The following is a 27,500-nucleotide window of genomic DNA, read 5'->3' as shown; positions in this document are numbered from 1 at the left end:
CCTAGATTATAGTTATTTGTTCGCGCGCGTCCGTGTGTGTGTGTGTGTGTGTGTGTGTGTGTGTGTGTGTGTGTGTGTGTGTGTGTGTGTGTGTGTGTGTGTGTGTGTGTGTGTGTGTGTGTGTGTGTGTGTGTGTGTGTGTGTGTGTGTGTGTGTGTGTGTGTGAGGGACAGGGACAGGGACAGGGACAGGGACAGGGACAGGGACAGGGACAGGGACAGGGACAGGGACAGGGACAGGGACAGGGACAGGGACAGGGACAGGGAGAGGGAGAGGGAGAGGGAGAGAGAGAGCTGAATGAGAAGGAGAAGGAGAGGGAGAGTGAGAGGGAGAGGGAGAGGGAGAGGAAGAGGAAGAGGGAGAGGGAGAGGGAGAGGGAGAGGGAGAGGGAGAGGAGAGGGAAGAGGAGAGAGGAGAGAGAGAGGAGAGAGAGATATATATATATATATATATATATATATATATATATATATATATATATATAGAGAGAGAGAGAGAGAGAGAGAGAGAGAGAGAGAGAGAGATTGGGAGAGAAGATTAATCCACAGGTGTGCCTTCGTATATAGATGCAGAAATACATAATGATTATAAGAAATAGGTAGGGAGAAAATTCGATATGAGTAATGTATGTACATAGAAAACACTATTTTATCTATAATTTTGTAATAAAGAAGGTGATGATGCTGTTAACTAAATAGAATTAGTATAAGAATAATAATTAGAATTATGAAAAATTATCATCATCATCACTACTGTTGTTATGGCATTATCATTATTGTTTTGAAGTTAGTAATATTATTGAAGATATTGGTAAAATCATTATCATTATTAATACCGTCGTTAGTATTCACAGCATCTTCACGCTCAGCCACATGTTATCAGTTATTGATATGTAGTGAATGATATTCAACTCGAGTTACTTTATCCATATAAGTAAACTCTTTGTGTTATTTTTGCTGCATTATGACCTCCTTAACGAATCAAAATTCGAAAATGGTGTTTAGAGTAATTTCTTGAAAAAAATCACCGGCTTTTAAATCTCCCGCGTCGCACGCTCTTTACGCGACTTGTCTATCAGTTAAACTTTTAAAATCAATAACAACAGCTCTGTACGAATCAACCATCCGAAAAATATATAAATACATGATACCAAAAATCGAAGAAAATATCACAAATCTTCAAATCATTACCAAAATGGCCTAGCGAATGCGTATTGCAAAAACAAAGCGTAATAGCAACAAGGTTCCAACAATGCGGGCTCGGCGGAGGTGCAGTGCGTGAGAGAGAGAAAGACAGACAAGTTGCCCTGTGAAGAATGCCTTCTGCCTCCTTAAAACAGGACACTCGAGGGTCCACAGACAACCTCGAGCCCATCCAGAAAGTGGCTACCCTCCTCGAGAAGAAGATCCGCAACTTGGAGAAGCGTAGGGTGAGTGGTAGGGCGGGAGAAACGAGAAAAGAGATGGGGATTTTGGGCAGGCGAGGTTCGCGAACAAAGCGACGGCCATGTTAAGTATTACCATATTTTTCGAGTGACTTATTTTTAAGCTCTCGCCTTGCTCCGGGACGACCTGGCAAGACCTGGATCGCCTTCTGGGGTCGTTGTGGATTGCAGTTGTCCGAGGGAGAGAGGAAAACGGAGGAATTGAAGGTGGAAGAGGGAATTAAGAGGAGGGAAAGAGGGAGGTTCTCGTAGGTGTCGCGTGGTGGCATGGGAGTCGTACTTCGTGAAGTTGTCTTTTTTTATTTTTTTACTTTTTGAATGGAGTCGTTCCTGTATACCAAGTCTGGACTCTTAATCTGGCGAGGTGTTTATTGGCTCCGAGTGGGAAATTACACTACATCGTTAGAGGGAGACAGGGTAGTGTGTAATATTCCGTGTGTGTTTTGGCCTTTTTGCCGCATTCGTCTGCGTCGTTATGGTCGGAAGTCGCCTCACGAGCTGTGTTGTTGTGGACTTCGTTGATTTCTTTCGCATTTTAGTCCCACGGCTCCACATTTTCGAATAGGTAGTTTGAGTTTGTAAAGCAAAACAAATATAGGATAGTAACTACCTGATTTGTTTGATGCGTAAGGAAGGTGTTTACCTATACTGTGATGATGCAACATGTAGCAAAGTGTGGAAAATTACTGTGTAGGCGTTCTCGGTCATTTTCTGCAGTTGATATGATTTCCAAATTAACTTGAGCACTGCCAGATGCACGTTGTTTGCACCTGGAATTGTAATATCACTTGTGTTATATTTTCTTAATGGATTTCAAGATCCTTACGCATTATCATGCTCCTTGTGTGTGTTTGTGTGTTCCTATCATTACTACCTTTTTGTTTTCTTATTGAGTCTTCAGGCAGTTTACACACTGCCCAATGCTGTCTGTTTGGTGATATGTATTACTAGTTATACTTGTGCTACAGGTTTTATTTTTCTTAGTGTGAGTATCATCAGAATAACCCATTGAAAAATGCTGTGCTATTGTCAGTTATTGTCATGTCTGACCTGACCTCACTCTACCTGATCTGGTAGAATCTATCTCTACTCAGAAGATTTTTGTAGTTAAAGACAAAGACAGGGTCCTTTTTTGAGAATAAATTGCCAGGGAAGCTTGTCTGATGATTTATTTTGGAGTTACCTTGCTGAAATGAGGATTACACCTAAAAGTGCTGTTGTGTGCCTTTTTTAACCAATTGCATTAGGGTTCCCCTCTCTGTATGGCTCGATTCTGAATCATATTTCTGCCTAGGCCTGTTTTCATTATAACAAGAATTTGACATTCTTTGATTACTACCATTTCATATATGGGCTTATTGTGCCTTGTCACTAGTATAACCAGTCCAGTATCAATGGAGTCCTTATGATGTGTGCTGACCATCATCTCTAGCATTTTTCATGTCCTTTGTAGTTGTTGGGACCAGTTTCATTGCCATAGTGGTTTTAGTTTACTAAGAATATTATTCAGGGCAGGATATTTCTGATGTGCAACCAGGGGCCGGTAATTATAGGGATGGAAAAAAAATCATTATCAGCGCTCCCAGCAGCACAGGCTTGTGTGATAAGTGTTTTTGTTAAGACTCACAAAACAAGGGTTCAGGAAGACTGGAATTTATCAGTCTGAGAGTAGGGTTTTTGCACACTTGCAAAGTATGACCATCTTTTTAAAGTAGATGAGCCATTACTTTAAGTTGTGTTTACATCTGCCAAAGTGAATAGATTGTCTTCCTTGTACATACTTATATGATAGGTGTTGTGGTTGTTTTTACAGAAGAAAAGAAAATGACAAGCAATATAATCTATAGTGATAGAAGTTATTCAGAAATGTTTCATCTTATACATATGTAAAGATTATGATGTAAGGGTAGAAAAGGTAATTTTCATACTATTTGCTTCAAAGACAATACAATTCAACATGATATTTGCATGTTGTTGTTTTCCCAATTTACCCTCCAATGTGTAATATAACAGGGTCAAAAAAGATAAGAAAGAAGCTCTAGTGGAATGACTAAGTGTATGGGGGAACTATAGTAAAAATCAATGTCAGTTCATAATTTTCATTAGGTTATGTGATAAAAGATAGCTCTCCCAGTATAGCTAGATGTGCTCTCTATCCGAGAATGTTTGTTATTGCTATTAAGTTAAGAGTCTGAATTATACCGGCCTTTATACAATGCTAAGGGTGACAGTACAGGTATCCCATGGTTTATGATTGATTGATTGATTATAAAGTGGTGTGATTTTGATCAAGTATTGTTGATAACCTGAGGAGTGTAGTGGAACTAAGTCTACTCGTGTCCAGAGCAAAAGGTAAAGAAAAATTCATATGTTGGAAATGAAGCTGGACATTCTGGGAACAACTTTGTATACCGATTGTGTACAACAATGATAATAACTCTAGATATCGCTAGATTATATTTTGTTTGAATAAATTTGGAAATAAGTGCTCCTGAGGTTAATGGGGGAGAGATCCAGTTTTATGATTCATTACTTCTTATTTCCAATGCATCCAATCAAGCAGCTTCAGGACACTTCAAGCAATCCAAGATTTTGGTGTTGGGGGGGAATACTATGAATGATATTATTTGAAACAGGAAAGTAAAATTTTGAAAGTGGAAAACTGAAAGAAATAGAGCCATCTTCATAGGGGGTTGGTAAGACTGCAAACACCTGGATGAAGAGAAAATTACCTCTGTGTGATGCAAATGGGGAATGATGGTATAGGTTGATATTGTGCAATTGTGTCAAATGTGATATTTACTATCTTAGTGAGTCTAAGAGTTGTATTCAAAATATGAATTTTTTTATGATTTTAACCCATTCGCGCAGGATGACGTACTGACACTTTTCGTGGTTTTTGCGTCAGATGCCGGCGCTCGGGGTGAACGAGTGGACAGCCCAGGCTCGTGGCTAGTGCGCCCGAGAATCCTGAGGCGTTATGCATTCGAAAACCCCAACATTCTGAACTTTCAGAGCCGGAACAGCCCCAGCGTGAATGGGTTAACTAAGAAAGGGAAAAATTCAATTTCACTAGTAATGAATTTTGATAATCACTTGCCAGTCGCCATGAAGCATGTGTGCTGAATTTGTGTATGAATATATTTTGTAACTTGGTTTAATAGGAATACCAGAGTAAATGTGGACTGCAATACAAACCCTGAAACACTAACTTATTTTTGGGAAAAGGTATCAGCTCTATATATTATATATTTTTTTTATTACTTTAATTTTTTCATTTTGTTGGAAGTTTTATCACGAAGATCTAATCCCTTTTCCTATGATTTTCACAGTAATTAATAGTTTTTATGCAAATAGGAATAAACTTTAATGATATATCATTAGCATATAAGATTAGAGATAGAGATTTCTGAGTAATATAGTGTAAAAGATATATTCATCATATCAGTGCCATTCTCTTTTTGTAAATATTCATCAACTTTGTTTTATCTTTAGTTGCCAAACTGTAAGCCATCTTTGTTTCAAGCTTTACTTTTAGATTGATTTGCTGCAGATTCAACCTGCCCTAATCCATGATTTAATCTCTTTCCTTTTCCGGTGGACAGACCAAACTGGAACAGTACCGAGTGGACATCCGAGCTGGAAAGAAACTAAATGAAGACCAGCAGCTTGCCATACAGAACTATGACAATGTTCTTGCCAACCTAGAATTGATGCGGGAGCTGAGTCAGCAGTGCTCTAACATCGTCTCAGAACACAACAAAGTTTCCAAGAGACAGTTGAAAAGGGAACAGCAAGAACGGTTTCAAGAAGAAGTGAACCGCGTGAAGGATATTTTAAAAATTCAGGTATGATCTCATTATGTTTAAACATCAGATTGAGTTGACATGCTCTTGTCTTGTATTTTTTTTTATATAGTCTAGTTGTGAATGATTAGGTATAGCTGTTAGGGGGTAAGATATTTCTAGATGTCTGATAATTGCACATTTGAATATTTATATAAGCCTGAAGTCTTAGATATAAAGGTTCATTTTTATTTTTATTTCGTATTATGTGCACATATACTATAACTGAGACTAATTTACTATGCATTCATAGATATCAATTATAGTGTGTAATTCAATCACCTTTTTTTGCAGGAGGTTCTGCATCAAATGGGACAGGAAGAGGCTCGCACAGACTTCTTGGCGGGGACCAATGGTGCTGTACAGCTTGAGCCAGAGAACATAAATCAGCTTGATGCTTTTTTCAAATTGGTGACCCCAACCAGGACAGAAGGCCAGCCTTTACCTGAATTCCATGTAAGCACCACATTTTCTTTTCAAGAGATTTGAGTGAGGGAGCTTTATCTAGGTGGATATACTGCAAGTTGTGTTTACATTATTTTGAGTTTTTATTTTCTGTTTTTTTTATTTCATGGAAGAGGGGATAAACAATTATCTTGTTAGTTTAAGATGTAAAAGAACAGTAAATAATATCTGTGACCATAGTGATAATTGCACTGACATTACACTTTCATCTTAACTACCAAAAAGATTACAAGATCTAGAGGAAAAATATTGATTCTCTCCAAATCAGGAGGAACTACGGAAAGCAGGAGAGCATATCCTTCATCTACTGGAGGGGAGGAACAAGGAAGTCGTCAACACCACATACAAAGCCCTGCATAATATTGTGGAACAGATTTCTGCCTGTGTCTATCCTGAGAGAAAACCAACCACAATGGAAGAGGTCATCAGTGAGGAGCCCGTGAGTGACTGTCCTTTTGCTTTTGAACTTCTAAAATTTGATAATCTTGGGATGTGATGGTATATGAGATTTTTATGATGGTGCGAAGTTACTGATAATTGATCATTTGATTTATTTTCCTTGTTAATGTTACGCATTTTTGGTCGATACTGGTTAATCGTTTTTCATGAAGCAAACGTTTATCAGCTTGAGTTACATTCCTTGCTATCCTCCGTAAATATTGTTGTTTCATATATCCATTTGTGCCTCATTATTACTGTATTTGGATTAAGTCAGTGTTGGTTCGTACTTTTTTGTCCTATTACTTGCCTTTGTTTTTTTGTTTTTTTTCATTACCACTTGTTGTTTTGATTAATTATTCCTTGAGGCTTTTGGAATATTTAAGTTGTGATACAAAGGATGATGTAGCATGTGGTAAATTCCTTTTTGTTATACTAGCTTAGCAAGTTATTCAAATTCTAGCTTTTTGAAATTTTAGGGTGGAAAGAAAGATCTAGCCAGTTATAGGATACTTCCAATAACCTTTCTGGAACATATTGAGGTTAAATTGTCAGTCTGTCAGAATCCTCTTGGCTGCCACCAATGAAAAAAATACCATGATCAACCCAAGGAAAGAAAGAAAATTATTGGTGAGCATTATGTGGTCTGTAAAAATTTAAGAATTGGTACATAAGTTGCTCAAGTGGTTGGCAGGGTTGCAGGAAAAGGAAGGGCAAGTAAGCTTTTTTGTCTTGTTCTTTTCGACAGATCTTCAAGAATCATCCTTACCGTTGTCAAGGTAAGGTTGAGGATCAAACCTGTCCTTGCAGTGGTCTTGAGATTTTTTTTTTTTTTTTTTTTAAGGAGACTTTGTAACCGTGTGGTGGCTAGACAAGTGTGGATTTGCCTTGTGTTTCTTTGCATAACCCGACCCTCCTCTGTTTGCCGTTTGATCTTCCTCCTTTCCCCATAATTCATTTTATTTTATTTGTTTTTACAAATTGTGCTTTATGCTGACCTGGTTTAATACCTTCTTATGTTGTAGTTGCAAAAACCTCTTTAGTGATATCCAGAAAGGATTGTTGGGATATCTATAGGCAATTTAGGATGTGCTCTAATAAATTCACTTTTTTTCTCTCGTTCCTTCCAGGAGAAAGAAGCGGTGGCTGAGGAATACACAAATGGCATGATTAGTGAGGAAACCGAATTAGTTGCACCTGCTATGGAGGAAGTGGTGAACAACATCACCACAGAAGGTCCCCCTCCTGGCCTTGTGCTCCCAACAGTCACCTCACCCCCACTCCCCTCAGCATTGAACCAGGAGCCCAACCCAGTCACGCCCACACAAGAGGCAATCGTAGCAGCAATGGCTCAGATGACCACAGCTGCCGTTCCTGGTGCCCCGCCTGCGGCTCCTGGTTTGCCACCAGCACCTCCCTCTTACTTCACGCAACCTGCTCCTCAGCCACTACCACAACAGCCCCCTCAGCAGGTCCCACAGCAAGTACCACAACAAGCACCCCAGCAGCCCCCACCCCAGCAAGCTGCCACACCCTTGCAACCTCCCCCACCACAGCTTCAGCAGATATCTCTTAGTGACCTTGTATCTCCTGGGAGCTTTGACTTTCTACAGGAAAGTCAGGTCGCTCAAGAACCTCCCACAGTGTACATGGATCCAGCTGTGGTATCCATCGGAAGTGTGAAACCTGACCCTCAAAGGACTATGTCACCTGTGCAGCAGCAGCCGCAGCCACCCACTCCTATGGTAGCTCCAGGCCAGGACCCAACACATCCCTCCAATATTTCCACACAAACCTACACCAACCAGACTTTTAACAACATAAATGTAGCTGCGTACTCCCAAGGTGTGCCTGTGTACCCCAATAATCCTGTCGTGGACAGCACGCCCAACCCCCCTCCACCTATTCCTCTGCCTCCCCAGGCCCGTCCTCAGGAGAAGGTGGAAGTAGAGTTCAACCCAGAGGCAAGTCCATGGACTGAACAGCAGCCACCCACTCAGCAGTCTGGGCCAGTTGTTCAGCAACAGCAGCAGCCAGAAGAAAACAACTGGGGAGTCCAAGAAGTCCCAGTCAATGGTGATGACAAGTGGGCTGGTGGAGAAACGGGGAACTGGGAAGAGTTTGATGAGAATCAGGTGAACCAACCTCAGGCTCCCACCAATGGACATGGAGACTACGAGAGAAGAGGAGGCTACCGAGGAGGCAGGGGTAGAGGTTTTGGAACCAGGGGTGGATTCCGTGGTGGACGGGGCAATAGTGGTGGTGGTGGAGGTGGCTACCAGAATGGTCGAGGAGGCTACGGAGGAGGCTATGGCGGAGGCGGATACAGAGGTGGAAGGGGTGGAATGGGAGGTCCTCGCGGTGGTCGCGGTGGCTTCAGAGGACAAGGACCCCGTGGAAACTTCAGAGGCCGTGGGGGCGGATACCAGGGCCAGCGACCTCCCTATCAACAGCAGCATCAGCAACAGTGAGATAAATTGGTGATGATTTAGCTGTGACTGTGATGACAAGTGGGGCTACCATGTGTACTAAAACGCTAGAGGTGTTGCACTACGTTGCACAACGTACTGACTTCGCACTGCCTGTGATAAAGGGTAGTGCTTTAACGTGTAAACAGTTATTGGAGAGACAGTACAGGGCATTCTTTACGGGACAATGTAGTGTGATGCATCAATTAAAGTGAAAAATTTGCCAAAAAAGAGAAGGAAAATAAGAAAATTGAGTTCTTTGAACTCATACAAAAAAATAATAATAATTTCACTCTAAACTATTCCATGACTTGTAAGGTTATACAAAACAAAACAAAAAAAAGTTTTTTTTTCTATATAATTTTTATGGAAGCACATTATTCCTGGAGTGTGGGGGAGGGGTGGAGGGTGCCTGAATGCTCCCCCCTCTTCCAGGTGGGTATTTGAACCACTTCTTCACTCTTCCACTTTCAGACTGTCAAAGCTTCCAATACATTATCATTTACTGCACCCTTAGAGTTTCTATTACCCTTGAGAATTGAAAGGTATGAATTTATTGTTTATCAAAATCCTTTGAATACAAAGAATTGGATATGAAAAACTACAAACAAGTATCATATTTTGCAGTTCTGTTAAGATTTTTATGGAAAAAAAAATGCAATAGTCAATGCTAGTGAATGTTCAGTAAGTAAGAGATCTCAAAGCAACTGAGCTGTTTGTTTTTAACCAAAAAGGAAGAATATGTAAGACAGGCAGGAAATAGGTGTTGGGTGATTTGTTTTCTTACAAATTTTATTGTTGAATGTATTTTACAATCCCAGTATCTACCTGCATGAGAGTAGGATCTTATGATTATTCGCTTTTCAACTTTTATTAATCTTCTGTGGTCAGTAACTTTGTGCAACTTTCAGTGCTTTGGATGTTATATATAGGTTCTTAAAAGGGCTCTGAAAAAAGCTATAATAGAAATAACAGATTTTTTATAATTCAGTTATTTTCTTTCCCTCTGCCATGGAATCTGTCCTAGCAGTGTAAATGGATTTTTTCCCATTGTAATTCAGCTGAAGGAAATTCTTACCCTTTTATGATTGCTAACAATTATAGAAACAACCACTAAAAAGGCAAAACAGAATACATTGTACAGATTCATTACCTAGGATCTCAAAAGCATTTTGTAAGGGCGACTACTGCAGTTTGTCAAAAATAAAATTTCTCTATATGAAACTGGAACTTAGAGCTTTGTATTTTAGCATAGGATTAAACCGTATATGCATGTCTAAAAAAGAAAAGGAAAAATTGCCACTGAATAGATAAAATTTTGACTATCCAAATATTTTAAATATTAAAAAAAGTATACAGATGAAGTTTTTAATGTACTGATTTGTGATAATTTTCTTTTCTTTATAAGAATATTGGTACCTATGCACAAGGTTAAATATATATTTAGGAAAGTGAGATTCACATGGCAGATCATGATATATGACTTCATATTGCATACGACTGCATTTGGGAAATACAGTGTGAGGAATTGTGAACACTGACAAGTAAAGGACACTCTTTAACTATAAAATGCAGTGTTTGTTAATCCTCTTTCAAAAATCTTCCCATAATTTGTGTATGCAAATTTACATATTCCCTCTATCAGAATAAAAGTACCAAGGGGTATGGCGGAGGAGATTATAAACCAAAATATACCCCCTGACATTGAAATGGAGTGCTTTAGATAACTGTTCCGCATAAAAGCAATAAAAGTACTTTCTGAATAAAGGACAATGATAGAATACTTTGCACAAATCAGTATTTTACATGTGCCTAGATAAGCTAACCACAGGTAGCACAAAGAAAAGGAAGAACAATCTGCCTCGGAGAATTGCACCAGATATGTTTGTCACATCTTTATTATCAGCAGTATATTTAATTGATAATGAACAATTTGCTTTAGGTTTGTACAAACATAAAGGGAAAAAAGAAATTAAAAGTGTAAGGCAAATGCACATATAGAACAATGGTGACCTGATTAACCTTTTTGAATATTTAGTAGCCTGCATTTTTCTGCTTGTCAGGTTAAATATAGAAAGGGAGCTTTAATTACAAATTTTAATAGTAAAACCCCTTAATTTATTCTAAGACTCCTGTGTTACAAATGGTTCATCTAGGGGTGGAACTTTACTTCTGCATCATAGCTTCACAGAATGCCAACAACCCTCGAGTACTGTAAGTCGTGAGAGAGCAGCTTATAAAAATCAACTACTTTACTCTGGAAATTTGGCATTTTACTATTGCAGTTAAACATTTTCCTCATACAATTGGAAATCAAGGTTATGATAAAAAGAACACAAAACAAGGTAAGCTCCAGGAACACTTATAAAGATCAAGCCATTCTGTTAGCTTGATATGATTCCACCCAGACCTGGGCAGAAGGAAGCTCCTCCCCTATATTTTTCTTAAAAGTAATTTTTTAAATTTCAAGAACCAAGCAATATCTTTGTGTGGCTGGAAGTTAAAGCATTCAGATAAATGTGTACTATTCATTGTGTTTGGCAATTCTTCATTTACAGTAATCAATTTTGCAGTATTTTCTTTTACCCTGAGGTTGAAATTTTCTTTTAACATTAACCCATTCCCGACGGGGGATTTCTAGCCTAGAATGTCCAAATGCCGGGGCGTTCGAATTATTAGGCCTAAATCAATTGAATAGCTGGCACAATACTGTGCCGCCCGGCAACTGGGCTTTTGAATGCGCGGTACACATGCTGTACCACCCGTCCTGTGTGGGTTAACCCATTTATGGCAGGGCATATATTTGCCTAATGCCAATATAGGCAATATAGAAAGAATGCACAGCTGCCCAGAGGTTTCTCAAGGTACAAGGCCATGGCAAAAAGAAGAAAAAAATATATACATATGCAACTATGTAGAACATGTGTATACGATGAAAGTCTATGACGGGATAGGATGTCATTCATTGTGAAGGAAATATTCTGATCTCGTGATATGTCATCCATCTTGAATAGTTTAAAGGCTTAATGCAATTTAACTTTTGGGTGTAATTAGTTAAAAACTTAAGTAACATATACTTTTATTCTAGAATATTGCTATAAATAAACACTTACATTATAGTACAAAATTTTCAAATTCAGACATCCAGTACAATTGTAAGTAAAACATGAAACATGTTCCCTGTAATTAAAGTAGGGAAATGACTCTCATATCAAAAGAAACATGCTGTTCCACATGAAAACAATAAAATATGCCTTCACAGCATTAATCTTGAATGGAGCCTTCGTGGATAATTGCCCGTGCTAAGTTATCTGACAACGCTAATCGGATGTCTTTCTCCTTCTCCAGGAAAGATGTAATCGCTGCTTCTGTCTCCAGTGGGTTATTCTTATCTCTGTTATTTAGGGGGGAAAAAAATGCAAACATTAGAATATATAAACAATCTCTGTAGCAGGATCAAAACTGTTCTAAGAATCTGGGAAACTTAGGTTTTTCTAACCTTTGTATGACCAACATTTCCAATACCAGAGACCACTTACTTTTTATTTACGTTATGGCTAAGATTGTGTAAACAGTACATTAGCTCATAAGTCTGTTCTGCAGTAATAACAGGTTCTTCGCTCTTCAAAAGGGGTAAAGCATCCAAGAGGAGGACTGGCCAAAAGCTGAAATTAGTAATGAATATCTGTTGAAGGAGTTTATAAACAATTATTTTTTGAGTTAAATAGTTGACAAGAAATACTTAAAACTCTCAACATCTTAGAAAAGAACAGAAGGCAAAAACATTAATAAGTAGATTCTTCAAAAATGGTAATATTACTCAAGTGATTAGCTTCAACTTCAGTTTCACTGCTATATTCCAAGAAATCCTCATCTCTTTTGCATAATGAAAAATTAAACAATATCATAGAAGCATTTCACAGCATTCAGAAACCCTGTCTACAAAGAAAAAGAAAAAGGAAAAAGAAAGAAAGAAAAAAAGACAGGAGTAAATACTTACTACTCTGGAGCCAACTTGGAGGAGATCAAAGACACAAGCAAGGTGGCTGCATTCAGGAACTTCCCATCCTGGTACAGGGTGTGGAACTCTCTGTATTTACCTGTAGGGAAGGCCAAGTCAAATACTTGATATGAACTGCATTCAAAGTGTGGATTGTGAGCAGTGATTTTTCTTTGTGCTTACAGACTTTTAATTGAAAACACTTTAAGATCTATAATATTAGCATATCTAATGAGAATTTTTTTACACATGATAACTTGTTACCAACTTCTCACTCACTTACTCTCAAGTACACACATGTATAGCCTTCAGTATTCTTACAATAAGAAGTCTCTATAACTAAACCAATAAACAAAATATAAAGTATCAACAGCTTTCCGATTCTCAATTAAATTTGCAAATAAAAGGTGAAGGAACCCATTAGAATTCTTTCCAATGAGCCAAAAATAGGACAAAAAAATTCACTTACCAAGGAAGGTCAGGGTGTCTGAGAGGAGCATGGCAGGGCCCAAGTGATCAAGAAGGGGAGATGACTCAAACTTCCCCTCGGCCACGTACTTGTGCAAAATCTAAGGGCAATGAGTAAAAGAAATGTTAATATACACTGAATTTAAATCTACATATCTGTGATTACTAAATGGTAACATATTTAACTGATAACATTTAGATTGTTAAATAAAAAAACAAAAACACTGAGATAAACCTATTGTAGAATTATATTCTGTATACTTGACCTTGGACTAACTAAATGGGTGGTACACATACACAAGAAGACAAGAGAATCATTAAAGTGTATACAGCCAAACTACTAGTTCACATATGCCATTCTTTCAAACGTGTGAGTAATTTGTTGGGACACCATACAACTAGATACTAACTGCATACTTCTTACTAACAGTATCAAACTAAAATTTTACATCAACTAGTTGCATAAGCACAGACATCAGTATCATCATAATAATAATGAGATAAAGTTCAGTGTCCCAACTCTACATATAGGCATTTCACAAAACAATAGTGGTAACCTGGTGAGCAAGATGTGACGTGAAGGCAGCATCTCTCGATCTGACACCCCACCAAATGGCAGCACCCAAGCGTCCCAGGGAAAGAGCACGACGTCCCATCACTCGGCAAATGCTTACAACTGTGTGGAAATGTGAATGTTGTTTAGAATATACTACTTGTTTATAATTACCTAACTCTAAACATGGTTTGAGAATTATATTATATATCCACTGTCACCATTTAATAGTCAAATATTCTGATTTTAATATTAAAGTCTAAAAGCTAAGGGCAACTAAATTCAATTAACCCAATGGCAGTGAGGAATAATATGAGTGTAATAGCTGCTGTGCCTGGATTAATGTCAAGGTTGCCACTTGAGATAAAAATTTGAAGAGTGTGAACAATGTAGTTTCACACCTTTGTTTTTAAATCTGGACAAGGAAATTACTATTTTTCAATAAAAGAATAAAAAAAGAGGTTTAGGCTGACTTTGGAAGGCTGCAGAACCAGCGTGATCAGAGGAATACAACTATTTTGCATTGAATGTATTTTGTACTGTTCTATGCAAAACAGAGAACAGCTTTAATTTTCATTATACGGATAGGCATCATCCAGTGTGAATAGATGCCATACATCATAGGGTTAAGGACATACAGTTTAGGAACTCCTAATTAAAAACACACACCTCAAATCATCTAAACATTCTTGTTACATCCACTTACCAACATTATCAAAATCTCTATCACTAGCCATCTGTATGACTTTCATTGCTCTTGAGTCATCTGTGAGAGGAATCCTTTGCAAAACGGCTTGTGCCATGGCTAGTCCAGCTGACCCACAGTGATCTAAGTAGAGAAGTCCAACCTGCCAAAGACTGTTGTGACCAACTAGCATGCTTGCATAGTCCAGTAATAAGGACTCGCGCAGTTCAGGCAAGAACCTGTAATGATGAAGATTAAAATATAGGTAAACAAAACAAATCTCCTCATTGCTTCTTTAGTTCAGTACACATAAACTGGAAAAAAATTAAATGATGCATAACAAAAACTATGAACCTTTTATATCTTACTTTTGCTCTGACTTCAACCCAAGGGTGTGAAACAAGAGGTCTGTGACATGAGCAGTAAACCAGCTATTATCCAAGACCTGCTGGCACTCCTTGATTACCTGTAAAACAAAAAATTATGATAATAATATGGCACTTGAAGAAAGAATGAAGGAGAGAAGGATGGAAGGAAGGGGAAAAAAAGAAAGAAAGAAAAAGTCACAAAGAACAAAATAAAATAAAAAGGTAATTTTCTAAAAAATACAATTTCTAGATACAAATTCTTTTTTTTTTTTAAGAAATGAAAAACATAATCACATACTTGACTAAACACCTACAATGGACCTTAAATATCATGATCATTACTAAATGTTACTTTAGTGGTCTCTTTGTTAGAAAATTTACAAACAAACAATAACAACATTTCCTACCTGCAAGGCATCAACTTCCATTGCTGCTAACAACACATGATCCAGTGATGTGGTTCTTTGCTCGCCCCCAATGCAAGTGATGGCATCCTGTGCTGCACTGTGGAGGCGGAACAGCTTCACCGTTGGGGTTGTGAATAGCAGAGTTGAGACCATAAGGTGATACCAGGTATCCATCAAGTCGACTAGGCTGTTGATGGTACCTTGGTCCCCACAAAGGATCTACAAGGGAGGAAATAAGGGAGATTGTGAAATATTAACCCTCTCTGGACGGGTGGTACACTTCTGTACCGCTCATTCAAAAGCCCAGTGGCCGGGCGGCACAATATTGTGCCAGCCATTTAATTGATTTGGGCCTAAGCGCTCGAAAGCCCCGGCATTGTGATATTCAAGGCTGAAATGCCCCCGTCGTGAGTGGGTTAAGATGACAATGCATAAACTCTTTACATACAACCTACCAAGTTTGGTTCTCTTTCTTTACTCAGCAAAAAGACCAACACAATACTGGAATTGTTAAACAAGACATGATTAATATCATTTCACCTGACATATTGTTTGAAGTTGATGACAGGTGCTGAAGTGAGCATCCTGAAGGCGACGTTCACATTCACTCTGCCAGTGCTGCCATCTGACAGTAAATTCTGCCTCTGAAACACCTCCATAGACCTGCAACATCAATACAAAAATGATAATAAAGCAATCACAATTTTATCTACCTTACAAAAGAGTCCTAATAAAGTAAAGTTATTGTGTCTTTAGAAAAAAAAATGGACACCGTACTGCACCTGGTACACTGGCATTTTCCTCAGTAGTTCATCAATAGAGAGGAATGGATCAGTACCAGCATTGGGATGATGAGAGAGCATCTGTCGAGCTTCATCCATTCGGCCCTGAAGCACTAGGCCATACACCTGTGGAAGAGAGAGAGAGATGCAACGCATTAACCCATTGATGGTCATAATGAGATAACACATCCATGGGTTTTCCTGGTTATTAGCAAATGAAAATTACCAGAAGTACTGGAAATAAGTGTATGGAAGTGTCTGGCATTAATTATGAAATTATCAATCAAGACCTGAGGAGTCATCTAACATCAGATGACTCTTTCAGCCTGCTTATTTTGTAATCTTGCATAAATATAGTTATATAATTCTGGTAATTAAGATAACCATGAATCTCCTCAGTCATATTTTTTTTTACATTTGTGAAAATTAACTGAGATATGCATTTGAATAAGACACAGAATTTCTATGTTTTGATGGGTTGCTTCAAGATTGTTGACAGGATAGTGGCCATCACATGTATCTTTATTTTGTGCTTGTTACATTACCATATCTTTTATAAATATCAAAAGGTCTAAAAGTAAACTATAGTAGTAAAAAAGACTGGAAGAAATGAATAAAAGAAAGAATGAAATTTGTTTTATGCTCATAACAAAAATACTATATTACAAATAAGAAAACTCTTATGAAGTGAAGTCATACAAATATAGAAATTAAGAAGGGTAGTGTGTAGAAGTCAAATATCCCACAGGCACCAGCTCTGTTCACTTGACTGAAATGTGTCAGACTACAGATAAGATATCTCCTTGTAGTTTTGAATGAGAGAAAGCAATTTTGGGATGTCTACTCTTTAGTTTCTAAACAAAGAAGAAAGAAAGAAAGATTTTGCCAACCAGAATGGACATTCCATAACTATGTGTTAACCATCAATGGGATAATGACAATTGATGAAAATAAGTGATTAAAGGATATAAAAATGATAAAGCAGAATAAAAAAATAGAAAAAAATAAAAACAGAGGAGAAATAGAAGAAAGAAAGATCCAGAAATTAGGTATAACCTAAATATCACAGTATAATTGAAGTGAAACACTAGCTAAATCAACCACAACCTCCATAAAAAGAAAAAGCATCAAATTCCCTTTACTCACCGCCTCCCAGTATGCAGGGTGTTGGTGTGGGTGATCAGAGTCCATGGCTTCCCTCCGCTTCTCTGTGCACTGTGTGAAGTGAAGACGAATCCAGCTCACCAATTGGCCCATGATTGCTCCCCCTATGTTTGGGAAATGGTATGTTACATAAAATAAAATAAAACAAATAAATAAAATAAGTTTATTTCCATCCTACCTAATTTTCTAATTGATATTTGGGATTCCTATCTTTCTTGTATGCAAATGGTACAATTATCTGTGACTAATGTTAAATTCCATATTTTTTTACATTCTCAAACCATCAATTGTTGCCAGCTTTGGTTATGTATTGTTCCCCATGTTTCCTTTGACGCCACAAAAAAAAAAAAAAAAAAAAAAAAAAAAAAAAAAAAATTATATATATATATAATATAATAATAATAAAATAAAATAAAATAAAATAAAATCCTACCTGGCTTTGTATCAATGAACAGAATCTCAATGAGGCTGAGGATAAGTTCCATCTTGTAGAGCATCTGGCCACTTGACTCGATCTCGTCTTGGTCCATAGGTACTTCGCCATTGGTCAAGGGAGCCTGGATGGCTGTGTCCTCTGCACAGGCCTGGATCATTGATCTGAAGTTATGGGACATTGGAAATATGAATACCAATCTGTGATTATCAGTTTACTGGTAACATTATCAGAGAAAAAAGGAAAAAGAAAAGTTGAAAATAAGGAAAAGGAGTGAGTTTTAGACAGCATCCGTGGTAGGAATATACAGATAAACAGAAAGAAAAGCAAATTCCATGGAGACCTACAGACCTGTACTCTCGACATTTCTTCACCAGGGTAGCCTTGTGTTGGTCAGGTCCAGATTCACTGAGTGTCTTTTGTAGGGAAAGGAATGTTCCTACAGCTTCATTGATGAGTTTTCTTGCCTGTCGACCCCATAGCCAAGAGAAGGCCTCAACTTGATGCATCTTTATCTGTGCTCCTTCAACTCTTGGTGCAGCTGAAAGGATCATCAGAATTATTTTTGGATAGATATTATCTCTATCTAGTTAGGAAAAGATACATGTCTATAAACTTGTATAACATCAGCATACCAAATTACAAAATAATAATAATAATAATAGTAATAGTAATAGTAATAGTAATAATAATAATAATCATCACAATTCAGAAACAGGATTGGCAGATTTCATTGATCTCAATGGTGCTTCTTTCTAAAAAATGACAATAAAAGTAAATGAACAAACAAAAAAAATCTGAAAACAAGACACAACCATAATTTAAAGAGTAAATGTATCATATATTCCTAGTTACAACTTTTCACAATGCCAATGTACTTCTCATTTGGTAAAAATATTACAAAGGATGCAGATATTGTACCCTCTGGTATTTAAACCAACACAATATCTTTATTTACCTTGTAGAAAATATCCAGAAAAAAAAAAATATATATATATATAATAGTAGTAACTTTAATAATTAAAATGTTCCTCACCTCCTATGTTATTTCTCTGTACAGGCTTGTGTGGGAACACCATAATGGTGTTGAGTGATGTGATGACTCCATGCATCCCATTGGCAATCGCAGGATCATGGATGCTCTGTGGGTTATTTTGGATATGAAGCACATGAAACCTTTATTAGGGTTTATCTTATATTGAGACATGCTAATATCTTTTATAACAACTTCACTACAGCAATGTATGTTAAGCTGTAAAAGATGAGAAAGTCAAGACTTTGGAAAAGAATAAAAAACATACTAACATACTAATACTGTCAATTGTTATAGAGTTGCTGATGAGCAAAGTATGAATAAAATATAATATCATAAGTATTTTTGCAATTCATTTTTATTTTCTTATGATCTATTTTAATAAACCCATTAACGACGGGGCTATTTTGGCTCTAAATGGTCGAAATGCCAAGATATTCTAACGCATAAGCCTAACGCCTCGGGATTCTAGGCCGCACTAGCTGCTGGGTATGCAGCTGTTGCCCACTGCCACAGCATACAAATAATCTGGGGCACTAGGCCCCCATGTTGTGAAATACCCTGGCGAGATAACCAGGTGCAGCCAAACTGGCCCCATCTTTTAGAGGTTAATGACAATGGGGCTTTTAAAGAAAAAAGTGAATTAACTTGATACCTTGATGAAACTAAAGACACTATTTATTCATGATGTTTTCTATGCAAATTGAAAACAGAAAAGTTTTTTTGTTTTTTTTTCATAAAAATAAAATCCTCTGAGCAGCTCCTTTTTCCTCCATCTTTTACTGATAATCAACTAATATACTCTTGTTTTACCTGATATACACTTATTTGAAAAATAGCAATCAATCGGAAAAAAGAATCCTCGATATTCAATTAATCCAGTGTTAATAACCATGACAACCCTTGTCAACAAGTATGCAAGACCAGTTTCATATTGCTTATTGTTTAGGCTTCCTGAAATTGAGGCAATTTGGAACCAGTCTTCACTAAGATGTGTATATTTACTGTTTGGCTCCCATACAGGATACACTGATGATGTGGCCAGAAGGTTTACCATTAAAAAAATATCATCTGATTCATTCTAATCACATCAAATTCAAAATTAAGATTCCTGTCTATGAGAGTATTGTTACAGGCCTTTGCCTGAACACCAACACAAGCACTACTATGATATTAACATGATCATGTAATTTCTTAATTAGCAATTTGTCACAAAAATGTCATAGGAGAAAAGCAACTATCACTTCCATGGACAGTCTACCTTGTGGATAGTGGTATGTATTATCAACAACCAAATTCCTTTCATACTTTTTTTGGGATATCTAATAAATACACAATAATTTGTTTCCCTTGTAAGATACTGCAAAAATCATCTCCTTCATGTGAATTGTTAAAAATATTTTTGCAAGCTCTACTAATTGACACACTGAAAATTTAAATATAACTCAAACAAATCTTAATTTTCGTTGAACCAAATCTCCATGTAACTATGTTTTCATGTAAAACTCTGAAATGCAATTGAGTAATATATGTTTCGTGGTACATGCAACGCGTAAATTCACTGAAATATAAATCATGGGAAATATAATACACTAACGTGACGTAAAGGACAAGGAACCGTTTCGCGCGGTCTCCATTATTTCATTTGTTAACAAATTGCTAACTACAACACCATAATTATTGTACAAGCTGATTTTACGTGACCTTAAATATGGCCCCAAATGCCTTAAATCAAACACATATCAAGAGAAAATTGCAAAATTACCGAGGTTCTCCCGCTGCTTTTCGAATCCACATTCATGGCTCCGTTTGTTGTTGTTCCTCGATGGTCAAATATATAACTGTCCATTATTCAAAAGTAAGGAAAAAAATATGCAAATACTAATATGTGAATGAGAGATTCTAATAAATTTTGAATCATATATATTATAATAATTATCTTAACAACTAAAATATAATTGGATGTTTATTAGGTTATGTTTCTTCGCTCATTTGACGCCCGGCCACAGTCTCTCGGAGTTCTGCTTTTCGTGTGATAGGTTGGTGTCGTGAGCGGAGTTTCTATTTATCGTCAATCATCTCGTATATACGCTGAGTCCGAGTTCTTTTGGTGTAATATATTTGTGTGGTGATGTATTCAGATGTGTCAGAAGCTAAAATATAAGTATGAAGTATACTCTTACTAAGTGATAATTTGTTTTCTTTTACAGATCTCGCCAAGGGCTGGAGATCCAACATGGTGAGTGTTTACATTCTGTTTTACTCATGTTACTTGATTATATCGAACATTTATGATGTTATGAGTTTTCTATATAGATTCTTTCATGCAAATTAAATATTTATTTTTATATTTCTCTTTTAGCCGAGACAGATCATGGAAATTAAGGACTTCCTCCTTACAGCCAGGAGGAAGGACGCAAGATGTAAGTACTGCCGTTTCTTAAAACCTTTTTGCATTAGATTTAAGGGCAGATTCTAAGGTGAAGTAACAATTTGCAAGGCACAAAATCTTCGTAGTGAATAGGATAGGGCTTTATTTGTTCTGTAGTGTATTTAGTTACACTTGAAAACTATAATTTCGAAGTACCTGTATGAAATGTGCTTGTAGTTTTTAATTCATAGGTCTTTGGTGGTCAACCTCATTAGATTTGAAAGATGGAAAGTCTAAACGTTAAGTGCCAGTGTAGTTTGTGGTTGCAAGTGTAATGCAAGATGCATTGTTTACTTTGGTTATTGTATTTTTTATTTGGTATAGTAAGCCAAAAGTGTTACCAGTGTCCGGAGTAGTTTTATGGAAAGTGAATCTATGTATGTAAGTTTATGAAAAACTTGATTTTATGGCCCTTTCCAAGTTGTGAAATTACCGCACCTTTTTGAAAGACGAATTCATGTTTTGCTTACAATTCGAACCCGGAATTGAAGGTGATCATTCCAGTTGAACCTCTAACTTTATGCTTGCTTTTATATTAATGACCATAAGTTTTTCAAGTGTACTACACTGTTAACAGCAAATTACAACACACATGGTCATTACTGGTGTTGTTTAAAAATGGCTTAATCAATGGATAGCTGTAGACCCACCTGCCACTAAGTAACTTCTTTCAAGTTAATATATCGTAGTACAGCTGAATTGTTCTAGACGAGGGTGGTAAACCTTAGTAATTTGATTGAGGTCAGAGAGGTTAGTTCAAGAATGTTACTAAATTGGTGTAAAGTGTTCTTGCATAGATGGACTTTTTACAATACAAGAGTTCAAGAGCTGGCACGTAATGGTCTGGCAGCTTATTTTGATAAACAATTTCTTGTTGAAACCATTTGATCATTTCTTTGCTCCAAATATTTTTCTCTTAACCCAATGATGAGGGCCAACTGCCTGATGACAGGGCAACACACCAGTGTGACGTTCCTGATGCAATATTGCATAGGCCTGGTGTAGGGGGTTGCCACTTTTCGCCAGGCCCGTCGGGATCGGGTTAAGATTATATCCACATGTGCAACCCAGTCTAAACATCTGCGACTTACTGCATTGTTACTAAGCCTTCAAAGAAAACATCAACATTTGATGTAAAGGATATAGTTCAAAAGATCTTATATACTGGTAATTTAGTTGTCTGAGTGATTACTCTCCTGAAATATTTAAAGGAAGGCTGACAGTAAAGATTACAATACAAATGAAAATTATTACTCTTCAATAAAAGTGCCTCTAGACTCAAAAAGTTATTACTTGCTTCATGGTAAAAAAAGGAATTAACATGCACGTCAGACATGGTAGTATCATAATTAAGTCAACATTGCTCATCCATTTTAGTGTGTAGGTTGGAAATTTAGTCTTTGATTAATACAATATTTGATGTTCTACTAATGCAGTGTGATATTTGGAGCGAGAAAACCTTTTAAGAAAAATACCAAATAAAAATGGAAAACTGGTGTAATTTTGGCAATGGTCAGCTGATAAAGTGATGTTTTGCAATGATGGATTCCAGCTACTCGGGGGTCATAAATATGTATACATGTGATAATTTGGAATCCATCTGTTTGGAGTATGAAAGTTCTGGGTACTGAGAAATGAGATGATGTTGGATTGTCATGGGATTACTGTACTTGATATGTACTGCAATGTTTTCATTATCTGAAAGCAACCCACAAATCAGTTATGATATGCAGCACATTAAGGATGACAAATTATGAGAATAGAAGTTCAGTGTTTGCCAATCTATAGTTTATCCATTTGCTGGGCATTCCTTGGTGATTATACAGAATGGAACCACATTAAGTAAAGTTATTGCCTCTGCTTGGTCTAGCAAAGACCACCAAACCAGCACCACTTATATTCAGTAAGGTAGAGATAGGACAAAGCTTTACATTCAGTTGCTTGCAATATCTAAAAGCTCATCATGCTGTATGTTCTTTTGCCTTAGCATTAATGTAGACTCAGACTGGTAAACAATTGTGACCTTGCCTCTTTCTGTGTGTGTTTTTAATATATATATACAATAAGTTCTATATTGAAATTTTACTGTTTGCACAGTCCCATTTCGGATGATAGCCCATACCCTTGCGTGCACTAAAGGAATGAAGGGAGATTATAAAGACAAGGTTTCTTGGATTTTATTTGCGGATTTGTATTCTATTATCTTTAGCTTAAAGTGAATTTTGTAAGCACACCTGATTCTAAATTGCATATAATGGTATTCTGAATAAGTACTTGAGCAATATTAGCAATATTGACTTAAATGCATTCCCTCAATGCCAATTTTGATTAAAAAATGTAGTATTCCAATTTAGAACTGATCAAGGTTGGTATTTTGGTTAAATAACTTGTTCCCACAAAGAAGTCAGCAACATGTCAGCTATTCTGCATGCGGCGTTACTTTTGTGGCAGAGTATTGGGTTCTGGAAGGTTATTTGTCGGCCCTGTTTTAGGGTCGTACTCCTGATCTTGCTTTGCCCATGCTTCTGAGAGTTGACACCATAATCTGTATCTGGTGTCTTAGTATAGAAGCACACACGTTTTTAAAAGATTGGAAATTGTTCAATTTTTACAATTCTGATTAGGCTTAATTTTGGTCTTACCACTTTACAATGATAATTATTTATTGCAAGTTCAAAGTAGGTAGGCAAATGCTGAAATAGATCTACCTGGAAGTATGTGAATTTATTTTAAGGTAATAACTGTTTTTAATTTTTTTTTTTAAATTACCAAGTCTATTTAGCATAACCAATAATATATGAAAACAAAACTGACATGAGTTATTCTTTTTCAGCTGTAAGGATAAAGAAGAACAAGCACAATGTCAAGTTTAAGGTCCGCTGCTCTCGGTTCTTGTACACACTTGTGATCCGCGACCGTGAGAAGGCCGAAAAGCTGAAGCAGTCTCTTCCCCCAGGTGAGATTTTGGTCTTCAATGTTATGGTAAATTGTTTCTTATAGTTTTAAGATGCTTAGTATCAGTTTTCAGATCACTTATTTGGTTAATACAGGAAAATTTAGTTTCATCTTTGATTTTTTACAAGAACTAATACATTTTATTTTTATTTTGCAGGTCTCCAAGTAAAGGAGTCGAAGTAAAAGGGGTGTTTAATAAATGAAAAAAAAAAACTTTTTTTTATTTTACCTTGAGTTGTGAAGGCAGATTATTCTCAATTAATATTGGAAATAACTTGTGTTTAACAATCAGTTATAGCTTATAGTTTTAACATTTTATTCCAATAGGTTTGAAATGCTCAATTCATTGAGAAATGTCATTTAGTATGAAAAGTAAATGTTTATACAAGTGCCACAGTACCTACATTGAGGTGAAGTTATTTACTAAAGTAATTGACTAAGATTTGACAATTTTTACTGATTAACCTAGTCTTGAATATCTTGTTTCTTTTACTGATGTTGCAAAACGGATACTTGTACTAAATTGATACCGACAAAAACTAGAATTTTATGAGATATCAGTATTACTTGAGTAATACCTTGGTAAGTGTAACCATTTGATTTCTTAAATCTAGTGGCTTTTAAATGACTTGCAACACCAGGACGAAAATATCTTGTCAAAACTAAACAAGTGTTGGATAAAAATATATCAAACCACGAATGCCTGTACAAGGGAATGGAAATGATAAAAATGACACTTAAGCTAAGCAATTGAGTAAAGGACTTGGATCCATTATTGAGTGGAGAGAACATGGTCTAACAACTAAGTGTCCATTCGTCTCGGTATGCTTGAACAGTTGCAGGACAAAAAAACAATCATGAAGCAGCTGGCTATTCCACTGGGGGGATTTTTGTCCGATGTCAGTTTACAATTCCTATTTTTGTTTTAACTTATTAAACCATTTTTGTGTTGAAAGATAATCATCCTATGATAAACGTCTTGCTTTTTATATGCTACGTTATCTTAGCCCAAGACTACTAAATACAACTGGTGAGCTTTATTATGCAAACTTAAGGATCTCGCCTTTTTGTAATAGGGTTTGCTATTTATATAATTAATCATTCCTCCATTGAATAACTTAATTGGCCACTACACAGCAAAACCTAAGCCAATAATGTAATGGACATAGGTAATGAAGTATACAATCCTTAATGAATGCTGAAATTTTTTAGAATAAAAACTTGGATAAATGGTAGTACGCCTCGCTAGATAAACGACTTGGACTAGCTTTGTAAGATCCACCTTAGTGTTTGTAAAGGGAATAGGCTCCACATTAAAGTATCGAGCATATACCACAATTAAAAGATGCTCCAATTGGAGACTGAATCCAGAATATGTAGGTGCTATAACTCTACGCACGGCAACACGGCTTATAATGTTGATTATGATTACTAGGGTTGACAAAATGCTCTAACGAATATGCATTATATGCGCTAAAAAATATGCTGTTATGCATGAACAATATGCGCTTATGCACTAAAAGTATGCGTTTAAGTCCATAAAATCTGCAATTAATGCACCATAAGCCAATTTCAAAATCTGACATGTTTTGGGTGTGGGATTAGGTTAGAAAATGAAACCAGTGGTTACAAATGGTGTAATAGAACTAATTTCAACAAAACTAAACTAGTTAAAACAACAAAATACCCGCAACCGTCAAATTAACAAATAATTATGTGAGCATTTTCACACGAGAATTACATTTCACAATTAGGTGACACTTTAAATTTTCAAAATTCGAATCTCCTTCTATTGTCGACCAGAACAGTTTTATACTGTGAAGAAAATCTTTCTACATCACATGAAACAACAGGAGCGTATTCAAAACATGAAATGACATGTGAATCTTTATTAAAGAATCGTTGAAATAAGCTGCCGCTGTTGAATGATTTACTTTTTCTAAAATGGAAACCTTCCCAAGGTACGATTTACCTACTTCGGTTTCATCGCCTAGGATACCGAAAATAAAGCATACGATATACTTTTGCTCAACATCGGTGGTCTCATCCAACGACACCCAAATCTTCGATGGTTTTGTCGCACAAGGAAGAAACATAATATTCTCTTAAAGTTGTTTGGTTAGGTATGTTGTGCCCAGTATAGGTTGATAAGAAATTATTGAATATGGTGTTACTCAACTTGTTTAGTGGAATGTCTGCAGACAACATAGCATAGCAAAGATCACTGTTAAAATTATTTTTGTTAGTATTGTCATTGTTATTGGAGGTGGATGGGCCTCAGCACCAGCTTCTTCGGTGAACTTGTTTTTTTTTTCATGCGCACTGGTTTTCAAATGCTGCACTGCATAAAACTTTCTTGAAACTGGAATCTAAGAAAATATTTATTACTTTACGTATCAAATGAGAGTTTCAAATCTAATAATGATTTCCCAATAAGTTAGAGCCTAAAAATACTAGTTATGGGACGAAACAAACATTTTAACGATTCCGATTCTACACTATTATTGTACCGGTCCTTGCTATTATTGCATAATATATTTATTTATGTGCCTATGTATTAACATATTTAAATAATCTATAAGTTAAAAATGATTAGAAAAGTTTATCATTGTGTATAAAAGCTTTATAATATACCAGATAACAATGTATTAATGATACGGTTTTATATAAAAACATATGTTGCAGTATTTGCAAGTTAATTTATCTTCTTTTACAATGAAGCACTCAAATTCCTTCACCAAATCTGCAGCATTCTGGGTGTTAGATTTTGCAATTTTTGGCCTGATGCCTAAAACTCAAAGATCGTGCGGTATTATTGACCGTTTGGCTGTTTGCTGTTTCATGCGCTAGTTCCCTTGGAAAAGTGTGCCAAAGTATGGGGTAAAGTGTGAATTTCACCAATATTTTGGTTGTTCACAAGTTTACTTCCTTACAATGGACGGAGAGCGGTAAACAACGTGTTTCTTGATCTTCTAATTTTACGTGGGATGATATGAGGTTGAAATCTTCTTGGTGTTTGATGTAGATTTTTATATCAGACGGCCCGTCGCTAATTTACAATTCAATTACTACCAGGCATAAAAATACGAAATTACATATGCTCTAATATGAATACATATGCGGCAACAATATTGCCTATGCTGTAACATAACCGCATATGCTCTAACGATAGGGCATATGCACTGACGTAAAATTTGATGCAGCATATGCAGTTATGCATTTTGCATATTGTCACAACCCTAATGATTACTTGACTAAAAATGTTGCAAGTTCTTTAAATAAAAAAAGCTTTTTGCACGAACCGTATCTACTCGAGGGGCAACCGCCCACAATGGAAAACGTTACCAAATCGTTTTCCAGTTCACAAATTTAGGAGGGAGGTGGCCTGCACAACGATGTAATATAAGCGGGAAGTCGAGGGTAATGTGCATAAACTATTGCATGTTAAACTAATAAAAAACAACACACTTTAGGGGTCTGGAAATAAGTAGCCTGCGTGATTTTTAAATAAAGCTGGAGGCACTTTTGAGCTGGGTTTCCATCACGTCGCTTTAATCATGC

The 27,500-nt window shown here is 36.6% G+C and overlaps 3 protein-coding genes across 4 annotated transcripts; 2 read left to right on the top strand and 1 right to left on the bottom strand.

Annotated features, from left to right (window-relative positions):
• Nucleotides 1-1,296: 1,296 nt before the first annotated feature.
• Nucleotides 1,297-9,170, top strand: Capr (Cell cycle associated protein caprin family member). The gene is made up of 5 exons (XM_043024139.2): nt 1,297-1,429; nt 5,050-5,292; nt 5,584-5,745; nt 6,023-6,193; nt 7,323-9,170. Exons 1-5 carry the CDS (start codon nt 1,316-1,318, stop codon nt 8,661-8,663), a joined length of 2,031 nt encoding a protein of 676 aa, XP_042880073.1. The 5' UTR covers nt 1,297-1,315; the 3' UTR covers nt 8,664-9,170.
• Nucleotides 9,171-11,727: 2,557 nt separating this feature from the next.
• Nucleotides 11,728-20,410, bottom strand: Nup75 (nuclear pore complex protein Nup75). Its single transcript, XM_043024140.2, has 15 exons — nt 20,319-20,410; nt 18,557-18,662; nt 17,872-18,061; nt 17,521-17,684; nt 17,070-17,191; nt 15,924-16,049; nt 15,682-15,804; nt 15,142-15,360; nt 14,735-14,832; nt 14,388-14,605; nt 13,686-13,804; nt 13,130-13,229; nt 12,661-12,760; nt 12,200-12,325; nt 11,728-12,054 (listed from the first exon to the last, which is right to left on the bottom strand). The coding sequence occupies exons 1-15, from the start codon at nt 20,400-20,402 to the stop codon at nt 11,925-11,927; spliced, it is 2,025 nt and encodes a 674-aa protein (XP_042880074.2). The 5' UTR covers nt 20,403-20,410; the 3' UTR covers nt 11,728-11,924.
• A 116-nt stretch (nt 20,411-20,526) lies between these two features.
• Nucleotides 20,527-24,152, top strand: RpL38 (ribosomal protein L38). 2 transcript variants are annotated; one of them, XM_086553863.1, is made up of 5 exons: nt 20,527-20,592; nt 20,764-20,792; nt 20,916-20,976; nt 23,818-23,940; nt 24,097-24,152. In XM_086553863.1, exons 2-5 carry the CDS (start codon nt 20,790-20,792, stop codon nt 24,120-24,122), a joined length of 213 nt encoding a protein of 70 aa, XP_086409989.1. In that variant the 5' UTR covers nt 20,527-20,592; nt 20,764-20,789; the 3' UTR covers nt 24,123-24,152. The 2 variants fall into 2 exon arrangements, with proteins under 2 accessions (XP_086409989.1, XP_086409990.1); XM_086553864.1 differs by having other exon boundaries at nt 20,576-20,635.
• The last annotated feature ends 3,348 nt before the right edge of the window (nt 24,153-27,500 follow it).

Source organism: Penaeus japonicus, unplaced genomic scaffold (assembly GCF_977035675.1).
Source record: "Penaeus japonicus unplaced genomic scaffold, GWHDUDI00000001_assembly GWHDUDI00000029, whole genome shotgun sequence".
NCBI lineage: Eukaryota > Metazoa > Arthropoda > Malacostraca > Decapoda > Penaeidae > Penaeus > Penaeus japonicus.
Note: the sequence above shows the minus strand (reverse complement) of the source record. Positions and strands in the feature narration are given on the sequence as shown.

Coding starts and splice junctions, on each gene's coding strand:
- Capr (XM_043024139.2), top strand. CDS start 1,316: ATGCCTTCTGCCTCCTTAAAACAGGACACTCGAGGGTCCACAGACAAC. Junction 1,430..5,049: donor GCAACTTGGAGAAGCGTAGG/GTGAGTGGTAGG, acceptor TCCGGTGGACAG/ACCAAACTGGAACAGTACCG. Junction 6,194..7,322: donor AGGTCATCAGTGAGGAGCCC/GTGAGTGACTGT, acceptor CGTTCCTTCCAG/GAGAAAGAAGCGGTGGCTGA.
- Nup75 (XM_043024140.2), bottom strand. CDS start 20,402: ATGGACAGTTATATATTTGACCATCGAGGAACAACAACAAACGGAGCC. Junction 14,606..14,734: donor GGGTTGAAGTCAGAGCAAAA/GTAAGATATAAA, acceptor TCATCATTACAG/GTTCTTGCCTGAACTGCGCG. Junction 13,230..13,685: donor CGTCACATCTTGCTCACCAG/GTTACCACTATT, acceptor CATTGCCCTTAG/ATTTTGCACAAGTACGTGGC.
- RpL38 (XM_086553863.1), top strand. Junction 20,977..23,817: donor CAGGAGGAAGGACGCAAGAT/GTAAGTACTGCC, acceptor ATTCTTTTTCAG/CTGTAAGGATAAAGAAGAAC. Junction 23,941..24,096: donor GAAGCAGTCTCTTCCCCCAG/GTGAGATTTTGG, acceptor TTTATTTTGCAG/GTCTCCAAGTAAAGGAGTCG.